The sequence below is a fragment of the Telmatherina bonti genome, assembly GCF_933228915.1.
Source record: "Telmatherina bonti genome assembly, chromosome: 11".
NCBI classification, from domain to species: Eukaryota; Metazoa; Chordata; class Actinopteri; order Atheriniformes; family Telmatherinidae; genus Telmatherina; species Telmatherina bonti.
Window position 1 is genome coordinate 38,105,162 of NC_136629.1, and position 12,354 is coordinate 38,117,515.

At 44.2% G+C, this 12,354-nt stretch overlaps 1 protein-coding gene across 1 annotated transcript; it reads left to right on the forward strand.

The window, feature by feature from the left end:
• Positions 1–1,598: 1,598 nt before the first annotated feature.
• On the forward strand, positions 1,599–12,348 carry mcm8 (minichromosome maintenance 8 homologous recombination repair factor; the record flags this gene model as incomplete). Its single annotated transcript, XM_079248847.1, has 20 exons — positions 1,599–1,869; positions 1,981–2,046; positions 2,136–2,218; positions 2,344–2,493; positions 2,699–2,796; positions 3,271–3,469; positions 3,601–3,686; positions 3,983–4,128; positions 4,286–4,360; positions 4,431–4,569; positions 4,855–4,885; positions 5,018–5,155; positions 6,082–6,142; positions 6,278–6,358; positions 6,470–6,665; positions 6,745–6,958; positions 10,288–10,497; positions 10,567–10,643; positions 10,717–10,906; positions 12,069–12,348. 20 exons carry the CDS (start codon positions 1,599–1,601, stop codon positions 12,159–12,161), a joined length of 2,604 nt encoding a protein of 867 aa, XP_079104973.1. The 3' UTR covers positions 12,162–12,348.
• Between the last annotated feature and the right edge of the window lie 6 nt (positions 12,349–12,354).

Below are 12,354 nucleotides of genomic sequence, written 5' to 3' on the forward strand. Positions count from 1 at the left end.
AAACATTTGAAGTGACAGGACTGATCGTTTTAATTTGTTAGGTGAATAAATTTTTTTTGTTGTTCTGAATGTTATTGAAATTATTTGATCAAAAATATAAATGATTTAAATTATATCTTCAAAGAAAAGTAATTAAATGTTCCTGTAGTAACGCCGATGCCCTATTGGGGGCAGTAAGAAGCTGTAAACGGTGAACTGCGTAAACAAAGAAGCAGAAGAAGAAGACGAACCGTGACGTCAGTGGAGGGAACTTTGACATGTCGGTAGGAAAAAGTAAAATTTAACGTCGTGTATCGCGTTTATGTGCTGCCAGACTGGTTTATTTCTCTACTTAAGATTAAAAGTAAGTTTGCCGTATTTTACCGTGAATGTCTTGATGTTTTTACGTTACATTTGGAAACACCGAAGCAAACCACCGCCGTTTAAATACATATTTAGTTCATTCTTAGCTTTGCTGGCTTGACTGTTAAAACTGTTTACAAACATGTAGTTTATGCTCATATGTTCCTGTAATTCTCTGTAGGTTGAAGACTAAAAGCTGCTAAATGTGTTGAAAAGCAGCTTTATAAATGTTTAAATAGGACTGCTTCTGTAAGTCGAGTCAAATTTATTTATAAATCACATTTAAAAGAAACCAAAGTTGTATAAAACCAAGCAGACAGAGGTTTTATGTTGGAGGAATAAGTTTATTTTACTGGGAACAAAACAAAACTGTTTTTTTTTTTTTTGTTGTTTTTTTATTGGGCTCTTACATATTTCCTTTATTTCTATGGCTTGAGACACTGCTCTTTACTTCTTATATGACTTATAATGACTTTTTATTTTATATATTTATTTCTCTATTAATCATTTATCACTCCAATAAATCAGGCAGTGGTTGGGTCCTCTGTTCTGCAGGTTTCAGAATATCACTGCTTCAACATATCTGACTCAACTCAATGGCTCCAACAGCCTATAAAGTTCTGCACAGTGACTCATTGATTTAAACCAGCTGTGTTGGAGCAGGGATACATTGACAGGACCGAACCTGGACACCCTTACAAGTAGGGCGATATGACGATATGCTTTTGTCCTGATTCGATTCCGATTTTTAGGGTGTCGATTTGATTTAAATTGCGATTCTCACCATTCTTCCATATTGCTGATTTTTGTAGATTAAAACAAAATAAAATGTACAAAACTTGTTTTTGTTTTTTTTTGCTGATTATTTTTCCTTATAATAAAAAAAACAACAACACAGAAGCCAGATCATCATTCTGCTGCTCTAATGCCCAAAAAAACAAGTAAAAATATCAATAAAAACAATAAAAATAACAAAAATTTTATGATGGATTGTTTTTATTTATTTAAAAAAATATACTTTTTAACACAAAAAATATATTTTTGAAATTGTGAAGCAAAAAATCCCGATATTCTATTTTTTTATTCGATTTTCCCACCTCAACTTAGAAGTAATAACTTCTGTACATGTTGGTATCCAGTTCCAGTTAGGGTCGTTGATCATTTGACTTTTACTAAACTGAGTCCATAAATAAATGTTTTTTGACTTTCTCCTACTTTTGTCTCATTTTGTTCTGAACTCCGTCGACACTGAAGCCATGAGTTCGGAGGAGTCCAGGAGAGGTGCGTGGAGGGGAGGGAGTCGAGGATGGAGAGGAGGAGGTGGTAACAGATGGCGAGGTGGTGGCGGAGGCTGGAGAGGAGGAGGTGGCGGCAGCAATGGAGGGAACTGGAGAGGAGGAGGAGGAGGATGGAGGAGTAGACCGTGGAGAGGTGGAGCAGGAGGAGGAGGAAGAGGCTCAGGAGGAGGCTGGAGAGGAGGTGTTGGTGGAGGAGGACCCACAAACCCAACTGTTAGCACTCAGAGAGGTTTGTCTTTCTGTTCCACCGTGTGTTCAGAAATAAATATTTTTAATCCTGATTCATAACAAAACGACTTTTTGTGAGACGTTACGAGTTTCTTCTGCCGTCCGTCCTCAGCGCCGTGGCAGACGACTCTAGATGCCTTGTGTCCGTACAAAGGATGGACGCTCTACTTTTCAGAAGGTGTGTGTGTGTGTTTATAGTTTTATTTCACATAAAGACATTTCCTTCAGACTGAACGTGCGTCTCCTTCTATCTGTTTTTATGTGCAGGCTTCATACAGAACTCGCCCAGCGTGGAGAAAATCAAAGTGTTTGAGAAATATTTCACTTCCAGGATTCATCTTTATGACAAAGTCAGACATGTTTATTCTTATTTAGGTTTATTTTATTGACCATTTGACTAATTAATGCCATATAACGTAGATATTTCTGCAAGACAAAACCTCCTGACCCTGAACGGAGTGGCTCCTGTTTGCAGGATGAGATCGAGCGTCAGGGCAGCGTCCTGGTGGACTACACAGACCTGACTGGAGACAAATCGGTGTGTAAAGCTCTTCCTGACGTAGTTACTGATCTGAAGGAGCAGCCGGAGGTGATGTTGAGCTGCATGGGAGCTGCCATTCATCAGGTACAGCTGCAGCGTTTTAGCTTCATAAAGCTGCTTAAATAATTCCCTGTCTTTTAAAAATGGCTGATTAATGTAAAAACTATTAAACTGTAATGATTTTACTGAGCGGTTAGGAAAATGAATGAAGGATTTTACTGTTATTTTCCCTCCATGTATGATTATTAGCCGGTCTCCATGACTCCTGACAGACTGATGTGAGTTTCAGGTCCTGACGACAGATCTGGAGAAACAAGCCGCCGAGCTGCAGGAGGACGAGCTTCCTGTCGCTACGCCCATCATCAACATTCCTCACATCAGCGCCAGGTAGCGTGCACAGCAGGGCTGGGAAAATCGAATCGGAAAATTGGAAATTGGGATTTTTTTTTTCCCCACAATTTTAAAATCAATTTTTTATTTATTTTTTTTTTTTTGTTAAAAATAGAATTTTTTCTAAAGAATTAAAATAAATACACTATAAAGTTTTTGTCATTTTCATTGTTTTTTAATGATCTTTTTACTTGTCTTCTTGGGCGTTATCGCAGCAGAATGATGGTCTGATTACTGTGTTGTTTTTTCCTCATTTAAATGAAGAAAAAGGATGAGAAAAAAAGTTTTATACATTTTCTTTTGTTTGTTTTTAATCTACAAAAATCAGCAATATCGGAGAATTGTGAGAATCGCAGTTTAAATCGAATCGGGACAAAAGCATGTCGTCGCAGCCGCACAGCGAGCTGCAGCGACTTGTTTCCTTCTGACTTCCCGACATGAATCATGACGATCTGTTTCTGTCCCCCGCAGGCTGTATAACTACGAACCGCTGACTCCACTGCGAACGCTGCGAGCCAGCGTGTTCGGACGGATGGTGTGTGTGAAAGGGACCGTGGTCCGGGTGAGCAACATCAGGCCTCTCTGCACCAGGATGGCCTTCAGGTGCCAGACCTGCACAAACCTGCTGTCTCTGCCGCTGCAGCACGGGAAATACGCCACCCCCACCAAGGTGCTCTTTCTGCACTGCTCATGTGGTCTGAAAACGTTACAAACACGTTGTTCTGTCTTTTCCACATACGAGCAACTATATGTAAGACTTCCAGATGAAAGACGCAGGTTTTTATCCGTTTTGTCATGTAGTGTATCCAGCCTGGATGCCGCAGTCGTTCCTTCACCCCCATCCGCTCTTCTCCTCTCACACACACTGTGGACTGGCAGATCATCAAGTAAGTTTTACTCTGTGTGACTGAATTATTACAATGTAAACAAACTGCAGCAGGACCCAACACCCCCCAACGTCTGTGGACAACAAACATTTTCCAGGCAGCTGCATGCAGTTCTGAGACTTTAGTCAGCTTGTATCTGTGGAGGAACAAAAAGCTTCTGAGGAGACGGAATCTGCTTTAACTGCATGTTTTATTTATTTAGTTTCTGATTCATGAAGGTGTGAACATGCACATGCTGAAAAACCAGCTGAAGCTACTGTTTAATCTCTCCAAACAATGACTGCGTGCTCCTTCAGGGTGCAGGAGCTGATGGGCGGCGAGCAGAGGGAGACCGGGCGAATCCCGCGCACCGTGGAGTGTCACCTGACCGCCGACCTCTGTGACAGCTGCGTCCCCGGAGACACGGTCACTGTGACGGGGATAGTTCGAGTCCTCAGTGACGGTGCAAACATGATGACATGGAGACACGAAGAATTACTGAAAGAAATGACAAATACTGATATTATAATAATAATAATAATAATATAGTGAGAATAAATTATTTCATAAATGATCCACAGTGAGAAACAAGCGGTAAACCAGGAGCTTCTTGTGTTCAGGAACTTCCAGAGGAAATAAAGATCAGTGCATGTTTCTCCTCTACATCGACGCCACTTCTGTCAGCAACAGTAAAGGTACAAACACGCCTCGCCGTTATGTTTCCTTCCAGCAGCTCAGCAGGAACTCATTTCTCTGACTGGTTAGGTCAGCTGTCCAAACCTGGAGGTGAGGGGTCGAGAGGGTCGCTGGAGGACCGCTGCGGAGGCGAGGAGTTCAGCCTGAAGGAGCTGTACGCCGTCCAGGAGATCCAGTCGCAGCCCGACCTGCTGCGACTTATCGTGCAGTAAGTTCATCACCGCGACAACGTCTCCGTCTTTGCAGGAAAAACTCTGAAACCTCGAAAGATGTGAAGTCTTGTTGAGATGAACTCTGACGCGTCTGCGTGAGTCAGAGAAAATGTCGTGTGTGTTCATGTGTGTGAACAATGTTGTTTGGTTTGTATCGGTCACAATCAGTTTGTCCATTTCCAAAAAACAATCAAGTAAAAGAAAAACAAAATAGCAGAAGCAAAGCTTGTATGTGAAGCTTTCTGATGAATCACTGCTTTCCATCTGTTGGCCTCTTCCAGCTCTTTGTGTCCCGCCATCTACGGCCATCTGGTGAGTTCCGCTCCTCCAGCAAACCACCACCACGGTTCTGCCTTTTGGGTTTAAACCAGTTTCTATGTGAACCTGAACCCAAATGAATCGTGTTGAGCTTTAAACCTTCATCCTGGGTTCCTCTGTCTGCAGCTGGTGAAAGCCGCTCTTGCTTTGGCCTTGTTTGGAGGTCGGCAGAAACACACGGGCAAGAACAGCGTCCCGGTGAGAGGAGACCCACACATCCTGGTCGTTGGAGACCCCGGACTGGGAAAGAGTCAGATGCTACAGGTTCAGCGTGACGTTTATTTTCTTGGACACATTTTACGGGTCTGACTGTGATGATCTGAGCGTATTCTGTCTTCCTCTCTCCGTACCTGAGCTCAGAGACAGAAATAACGGCGTGATAAAAGCCAGGAGAAGGGCGGGCTCACAGCTGAACGCCGTGTTGTGTGTTGGTTAGAAGTTCTGAGAAGTCCAGAACAGCAAAGAACGACGCAAACGAGAACCACAGAAGCTGGAATCCAACGTGGAACAGGAAAAATGGGGGAATTCAGTCGTATGTGGCTGTTAGGGTTAGATATCTGTCATCCGCTCTGCGTTTCGACGTCTGTCTGACGAATCCTGGCTGGAAACTCGCTACGTGTGTCTGAGCTGCACCTGGAGGAGATCCGTAGAAAATAAATACTACTTCTGGTTGACTCCGGTGTGTTTTAAGAGATCCAGATGTTTCTGGTTGAGTGAGGATAAAAAACACGGCGCAGCATGACGCCAAAGAGGAGCCGCTTCTCCCAGAATTCACCTCGATAAAAACCACAACAAGCTGAAACACAGATTCAGAGGGAAACTTTCCAGATGCCGCGCCGCCTCATCAGCCTGTTCTAAGCTTGAAATTCAGTTCAGTGAAGCTGCATTTTATTTTCAAAATGATTTTTACTTAATTTTCATGCTTCTAATACATTTTCTGAACCCGCATTTTTGTCCAGTGACTTAAAAAAAAAAAAACCATTGCTTGTGTAACGATTAAAAACAGTCCTGTAATCCTGTAAGTGTTAAAATGAGCGTCTGAAAGCGATGTTGAGTCAGGAGCCCCCAGTAGAAACAGTAGAAACATGCTTTAATCTGACATTTAATGTATTCTAAAGCGGTTAAACTGTCCCGTGTTGTTGTTGGAAGTGTTCTGGTGGCGAGTTAAACTCTAGCGTGTCTCCATGCAGGCGGTGTGTAACGTGGCGCCAAGAGGAATATATGTGTGTGGTAACAGCACCAGCACCACAGGTCAGTGCACAGCTCCCTGATCAGCAGGCGATCAAACATTTTATTTCCTTTTTTTTATTTTTTTTTTAAATTTATTTTTTTTTGCTTTTATCAGATTCCAACCTGGAAGTCGTTGTTTTCCGTTTCTTTTTCCAGGGTTAACGGTGAGTCTGTCCCGGGATGCAGGAACAGGAGACTATGCTCTGGAGGCTGGAGCCTTGGTGTTGGCTGACCAAGGTAGAGAAACCAAACAGGAATGTGTTAACTGAGCGCAGTCTGTGCTGTGTTTTACGTGACAAAAGGAACTTTTAGCAGCAGAATGATGAATCTTTTCATGTCGTTCTTTAGGCCTGTGTTGCATTGATGAGTTTGATAAGTTGGGGAACCAGCAGCAGGCTCTGCTGGAAGCCATGGAGCAGCAGTCTGTGAGTCTGGCTAAGGCCGGGATAGTTTCCTCTCTGCCTGCCAGAACATCCGTTGTAGCAGCTGCAAACCCCGTTGGAGGACATTACAACAGAGGGAAGACCGTCTCTGAAAATCTGAAGTAAGTTCTGCGTTTAATCCGGAAGCTCGACCGGAGAACACAACCCAGTTCCTGCAGCGGTTTGCTTGTTCATCTGCAGGATGGGATCGGCTCTCCTCTCCCGCTTTGACGTCGTCTTCCTCCTCCTGGACATCCCGGACGAGTCACATGACCGCCGACTGTCGGAGCACGTCATGGCGAACCGGACGGGAAGAGGCAGAACCAGCAGCGCCGTGGTCAGCAGGACCAGCGGGGATTTAGAAACCTCCATCCTGCTGCAACACTCAGCAATGCCGCTGTCTGAGCGCTTGCAGGTAGAACATCGCTTCCTCCACCGTTTCACTCATGCTAGATGCTTAAAACGCACGCAGTCGGAGAGTTTGGTGGGTTTTCCATGTTTTCATGGAATGAGATCACAGACTGGATCTAAAAGATACACATCCCAGACCTGATGTATGAGTTCTTCTGTCACACCTCCTGCAGAACACCTGAACAGCGCTGGAGTGGCAGAATTCCCTCACAGAGGCGTTTACCAGACCATATTTATTTCTAAAGCACTTTAAAAACAACAAACAGCCGACCAAAGTGCTGTACAGAAACAGCTTAAGAAAATAAAATGGTAAAATAAGAGATACAAGAACAGTTAAAAATAAAATACAAGGACACAGATGACAACTCAGTCTTGGTAAAATGCCAAAGAATAAAAATGGGTTTTTTTTTAAACTGCTTTTAAAAACAGCGAGGGAGTTCTCCTGTCTGACCTGCAGAGGGAGGCTGATCCAGATGTTTGGAGCTGGAACTGAGAAGTCTCCTCTGGATTTACTGGGTTTTTGTCTTAGGGACAGTTGAAAGCATCTGATCTAAGAGCCCGCTGTGGTGTGTAGCGATGCAGCAGGTCGGCCGTTAAGACACTTAATAACAAATAAGATAATCTTAAAATTGATCCTAAACTGACGGAAGCCGGTGAAGGGACGCCAAAACCGTAGATATGTGCTCACGTTAAAAACCTTCCAGCATTCTGCACCAGCTGCAGGTGAGAAAGGCGTCTTGACTGATTTCATGGTGCTTTAAGGAAAAATGCCAGATTCATGAACAGATTCATAAACGAGAGAAAAATGAACCTATCAGAGAATGTTTTAAGGTTATTTTCATGGAAGCAGATTCAAATGTAAATGGAGTGAATAAAACTACAGAGTTCTGAAGTTGTGGACAAGTTGAGGTGGATTTATAACTAACGGTGTTTAATCTAATATTTTTATTTAAATATCTGTCGTTAGGGTGGCCAGATGTCACGCTTTGTGTGGGATCGTCCTGCATTTTTATTACTTTCCACACGTCCCACAAAACGAGGCGCTGTCCCGCATCGTTACGACCAGGCTTCACTTTTGTGAAGAAAAACTAAACAAAACTGGCTTTTACTAATTGTGTGTGGCAAAAGATTTCCCGGCTGTCACATCACACCGTCTGCTGATTTGAGTTAGACTCATGTCAATCAAATTAGGAGGCGGGACTTAATGCACATCCAGGATGAACTGGTGTCCCCACTAACGAAAATAAATAAATACACCGATTGACCATGGAGGACAGGGAGACGACGGCTGCGTAGAAGAAAAGAAAGTGTTGTTACAACAAAGACTGGGAAAGCAGATATTCCGGGTTAAACCTGTTTTAGGAGACTGTGAGGGTTTGTCAACGCGTCACACAGCGGGGAATATGACGTGAAACGGCACAAAAATCCAAGTCACAAAAAACTCAGAGGGAGGCTTTATAACAGATTTGTTATGTTTGGTTAGTAGTTTTATTATCAAAGAGCAGAATAGATAGTTTATTTCTTTAAACTTTGTCATGGCAGAGTGGAATCTCACATCGTCCCACATTTTCAGTCTTTGTCCCATATTTTCAGTCTTCAGAGAAGATCTGGTCACTCCGTCTGTAGTTGATGTAACTTTCCTTTGTTCCAGCAGATGGCAGCATAATGTCAGAAACATTTCAGCTCTGGCTGCTCTCTGACCTCCTCTCCAGATGTGACACATCTGCCGGCTTTATCCACAGTAAATATATGAGAAACAGGACCTTAAATTCACTTCTGCATGAAGCTGAAATGTCGTTTCATTGTTCCTACAGAAGTTTTATCTGAAGCTCGGCTTCGGCATCTTTTCTTATTTCAGCCGTTTCTAAAACTCCAAAGAGCCAGAAAATGATCGCTGAAAGAAAGAAGTTGTTTCTCTGTGTGTCTGAAGCCTGTTGGGAAATAGTTTGATGTGAATGGAAGTTAATTTTCTTCCTTCTTTCCTCATGCCAGTCCATTTTTAACGCTTAGACTTCGTTGAAGAACCCAGTCTTCTTCCTCTATGATGTAGGAAAATATCTCTGTATTTAGCCTCGTTGTGTTTTGATGCATCGGCGTTGTAAAGTTTTTAATGCAGAGCCTGTCAGGTCTGGAGGACGACGGTAATCTACTGATGGACGCCTCTCAACGTTAGAGAACAGAGGAAATGTACAAGCTGACATGGAAGGACCTGAGAACTGATCCTTGCAGGATAAAATGTTGTTTTTTCAGATGAATAATTACTCATTCTTAACTTTAACTATGATCTGAGCCACAGCATGAAGGCCTGAGCCTTAAGATCTGGTCACTCTCAGACGTTTGGCTTAGTTCTGATGCATGTAGCCGTTCTTCATCGGTGTCATCCTCACAGTGAGGAAGGTTGTCGTTGAACGCTGACGGTAATGGGTCAGATCAGGGAGGCAGACACGTTGTTCTGATCCAAACTGAGTTGTTTATGTAAGACATAAGTTGGTATCAAGTAGTCTTGCTTCCTTGATGGTTAAACGCATCCCATCAGGGATTAAAGTGGTTTTTACTGTCTGTGACAAAGTGGGTGAGACTTGTCCTAACATTTACCTTTTGTCATATTTGTCCCTTTAACTTTATTCAGTTATATCTGTTGCCAGGTAACCGTGCTGCACTTACTATCCCAGGTTGTTAGTGTTTGCTTTGTGTTGCATTTTTCATTGTCTTACCATTTAACATTATTCTTTGTTTAACTCCACCTTGCAGGATCGGTGCTGGGGGCCAACTCAGCACTTCCTCATTACAGGTGTGAGTGACTTCTTAGATTAGTTGATTGGGAGAAACCAAGTGGAGGATTTCCTCTTTTTGTAGTTTCTTTAAGTGTGGGCTTATTTGAAATAGTGTATTAGAACTTGAATTCCTTGTGTGTAATCTTGTTTGTTTAGGGATTTGTTTTGTTTATTAATGCTGGTGTAGAACTCGGTTGCTGGGGATAGTGATATGGGGTTAGGGTTAAATCAAATCAGGTGTGTCTAATGGGGTATATAAGTCAGTTTTGGGAGCTCGCGAGGAGAGAGAGTGAGGGAAAAGGATGTGAAACTGGTGACTGATTGTCCACAGATCTTTGAAACTGTACGATGGACAACTCTTGGAAAATAAAATGTTCATCTTCAAGGAAATCCCAGGACTGATTCTGTCTATGTCTGCTCGTCTTCAACCTTGGACACACCTCACACTGTCCCAGAACGTCGTCGGCACAACCAGAGGAGTCTAAAAGTTTCCATCCTGGCAGCAAACGTTGCTCAGTAACGATTCATCTCCTGAATCTTTTGTGTTTTCTGTCTGGAGGTCCCTGCAGGTGAAACCGTCGACCTAATTCCTGCCAGCTTGTTAAGGAAGTACATCAGCTACGCTCGCCAGTACGTCCAACCCTCCCTCACTCCCGAAGCCGCACAGACCCTTCAAGACTTCTATCTGTCGCTGAGATCTCAGGCGCACTCCGCCGACGCCACGCCCATCACCACCAGACAGCTGGAGTCTCTAATCCGGCTGACGGAGGTGAGTTTCCTCAGTGTGGTGTTCGTTTCGCGCCCAAACCCACACAGGTAACGGCTTGTCTACGTTTAGGCAAGAGCCAAGCTGGAGCTCAGGGAAACGGCGACGAAGGGCGACGCCGAGGACGTGGTGGAGATCATGAAGCACAGGTAAGTCTGCAGCGTCGGTCCGACACGCCTCCCTCCATCAGTGCAGCTGTGATGTAAATCCCTCCTTCTGCAGTCTGGCTGACACGTATTCAGACGGCCTGGGAAATCTGGACTTTGAGCGCTCCCAGCTCGGCTCCGGCATGAGTCAACGCAGCGCTGCGAAGCGACTGGTGAACGCGCTGCACTCACACGCTCAGAGGACCAATCAGAGGCAGTTCGACCTCCCCACGCTCCGATCTATGGCTGACAAACTCAACATAAAGGTGAAAACACTGTGGTGGAAATGCATGCTAACATTAAACGGTGTGTCAGACACATAAAACACCAACTTATCTTTCTCATCTCTGAGGAATCAGTTCACGTAACATCTACTAAAACCAAGTTGTCCACCTTTTTAACATGTTCATGATGTGGTTTATGGGCAAAGTTAGCCATTAACGTAGTACACATCTACGTTTCCACACAGGCAAGATAAACAGACAAAACAAGTAGCGACAAGCAACGGCTGCTGCTTGGAAATAACTCTGCTTCACATGTTTACAGCTGAGTTACCAGAATAAAAGCTTCTGAACAGAACAAACTCAGTCAGGTCCCATTAAACAGTCGCTGCTGGCAGCCAGACATGTTGGTAGAAACATGTTAGCTCATTAATGAATGAGGGAAAAAGTCTGAAGGTTGACTGTCAAACTGGGACTTAAATATCCAGTAAGACCCTGCATGGCGATGTGGTGGTTAGCATGGCTGTGTGGTGGCTAGCACGGCGGTGTGGTGGCTAGCACGGCGGTGTGGTGGCTAGCACGGCGGTGTGGTGGCTAGCACGGCGGTGTGGTGGCTAGCACGGCGGTGTGGTGGTTAGCACGGCTGTGTGGTGGCTAGCACGGCTGTGTGGTGGCTAGCACGGCTGTGTGGTGGCTAGCACGGCGGTGTGGTGGCTAGCACGGCGGTGTGGTGGCTAGCACGGCGGTGTGGTGGCTAGCACGGCGGTGTGGTGGCTAGCACGGCGGTGTGGTGGCTAGCATGCCCTGCTTCTCACCTGAAACTGGCAGATAAAGGCTTCAGATCCTCCAGACCCTGCTGTGGAGCAATCAGATATCCTGCATGTGAATATTATAAACTTCTGTTGACCTGCCAGCGATGGATGTTTAGAAAAAAAAAAACAACGCTGATAAATTTTACTAGATTGATATAAAAGTCTATAAATTCATCTGGAATGGATTTGACACAATCCATCTTAGTCGTTAAATTTCAACACAACTATTTCTACAACATTCAGAAATGAACTGCATTTGTTTTCAGCTTGTCGTCGTATGATGCATCTGTCTCCTCCGACTCGACTTATCTTCACATGTATGCATTACCGTCTGACACCAGCGTACCGTCACGACCTGCTCCGTTAATATTCAGTCAACTGCTGCTTCCTTCCAGGTGCTGGATTTTCAGGGACTTCTGAGTTCCCTGAATGAGCAGGGGTTCCTGCTGAAGAAAGGACCTAAACTGTACCAACTGCAGACCGTCTGACCACACACACTACTTTCCCTGCAGTCGGTGGTCTGGATGATCGGTCAGCATTACGGTTTGTTAAAATTATAAACAAACTTTATGGGATCAGATTAATCTGAAGAAAAGTCAGATTCCCAAAGGTCTGGAACAAACACGGCTTCCCCCCTCTGCCGATACGGAACAAGAGCTGCAGCGACGACACTTCAGTGCC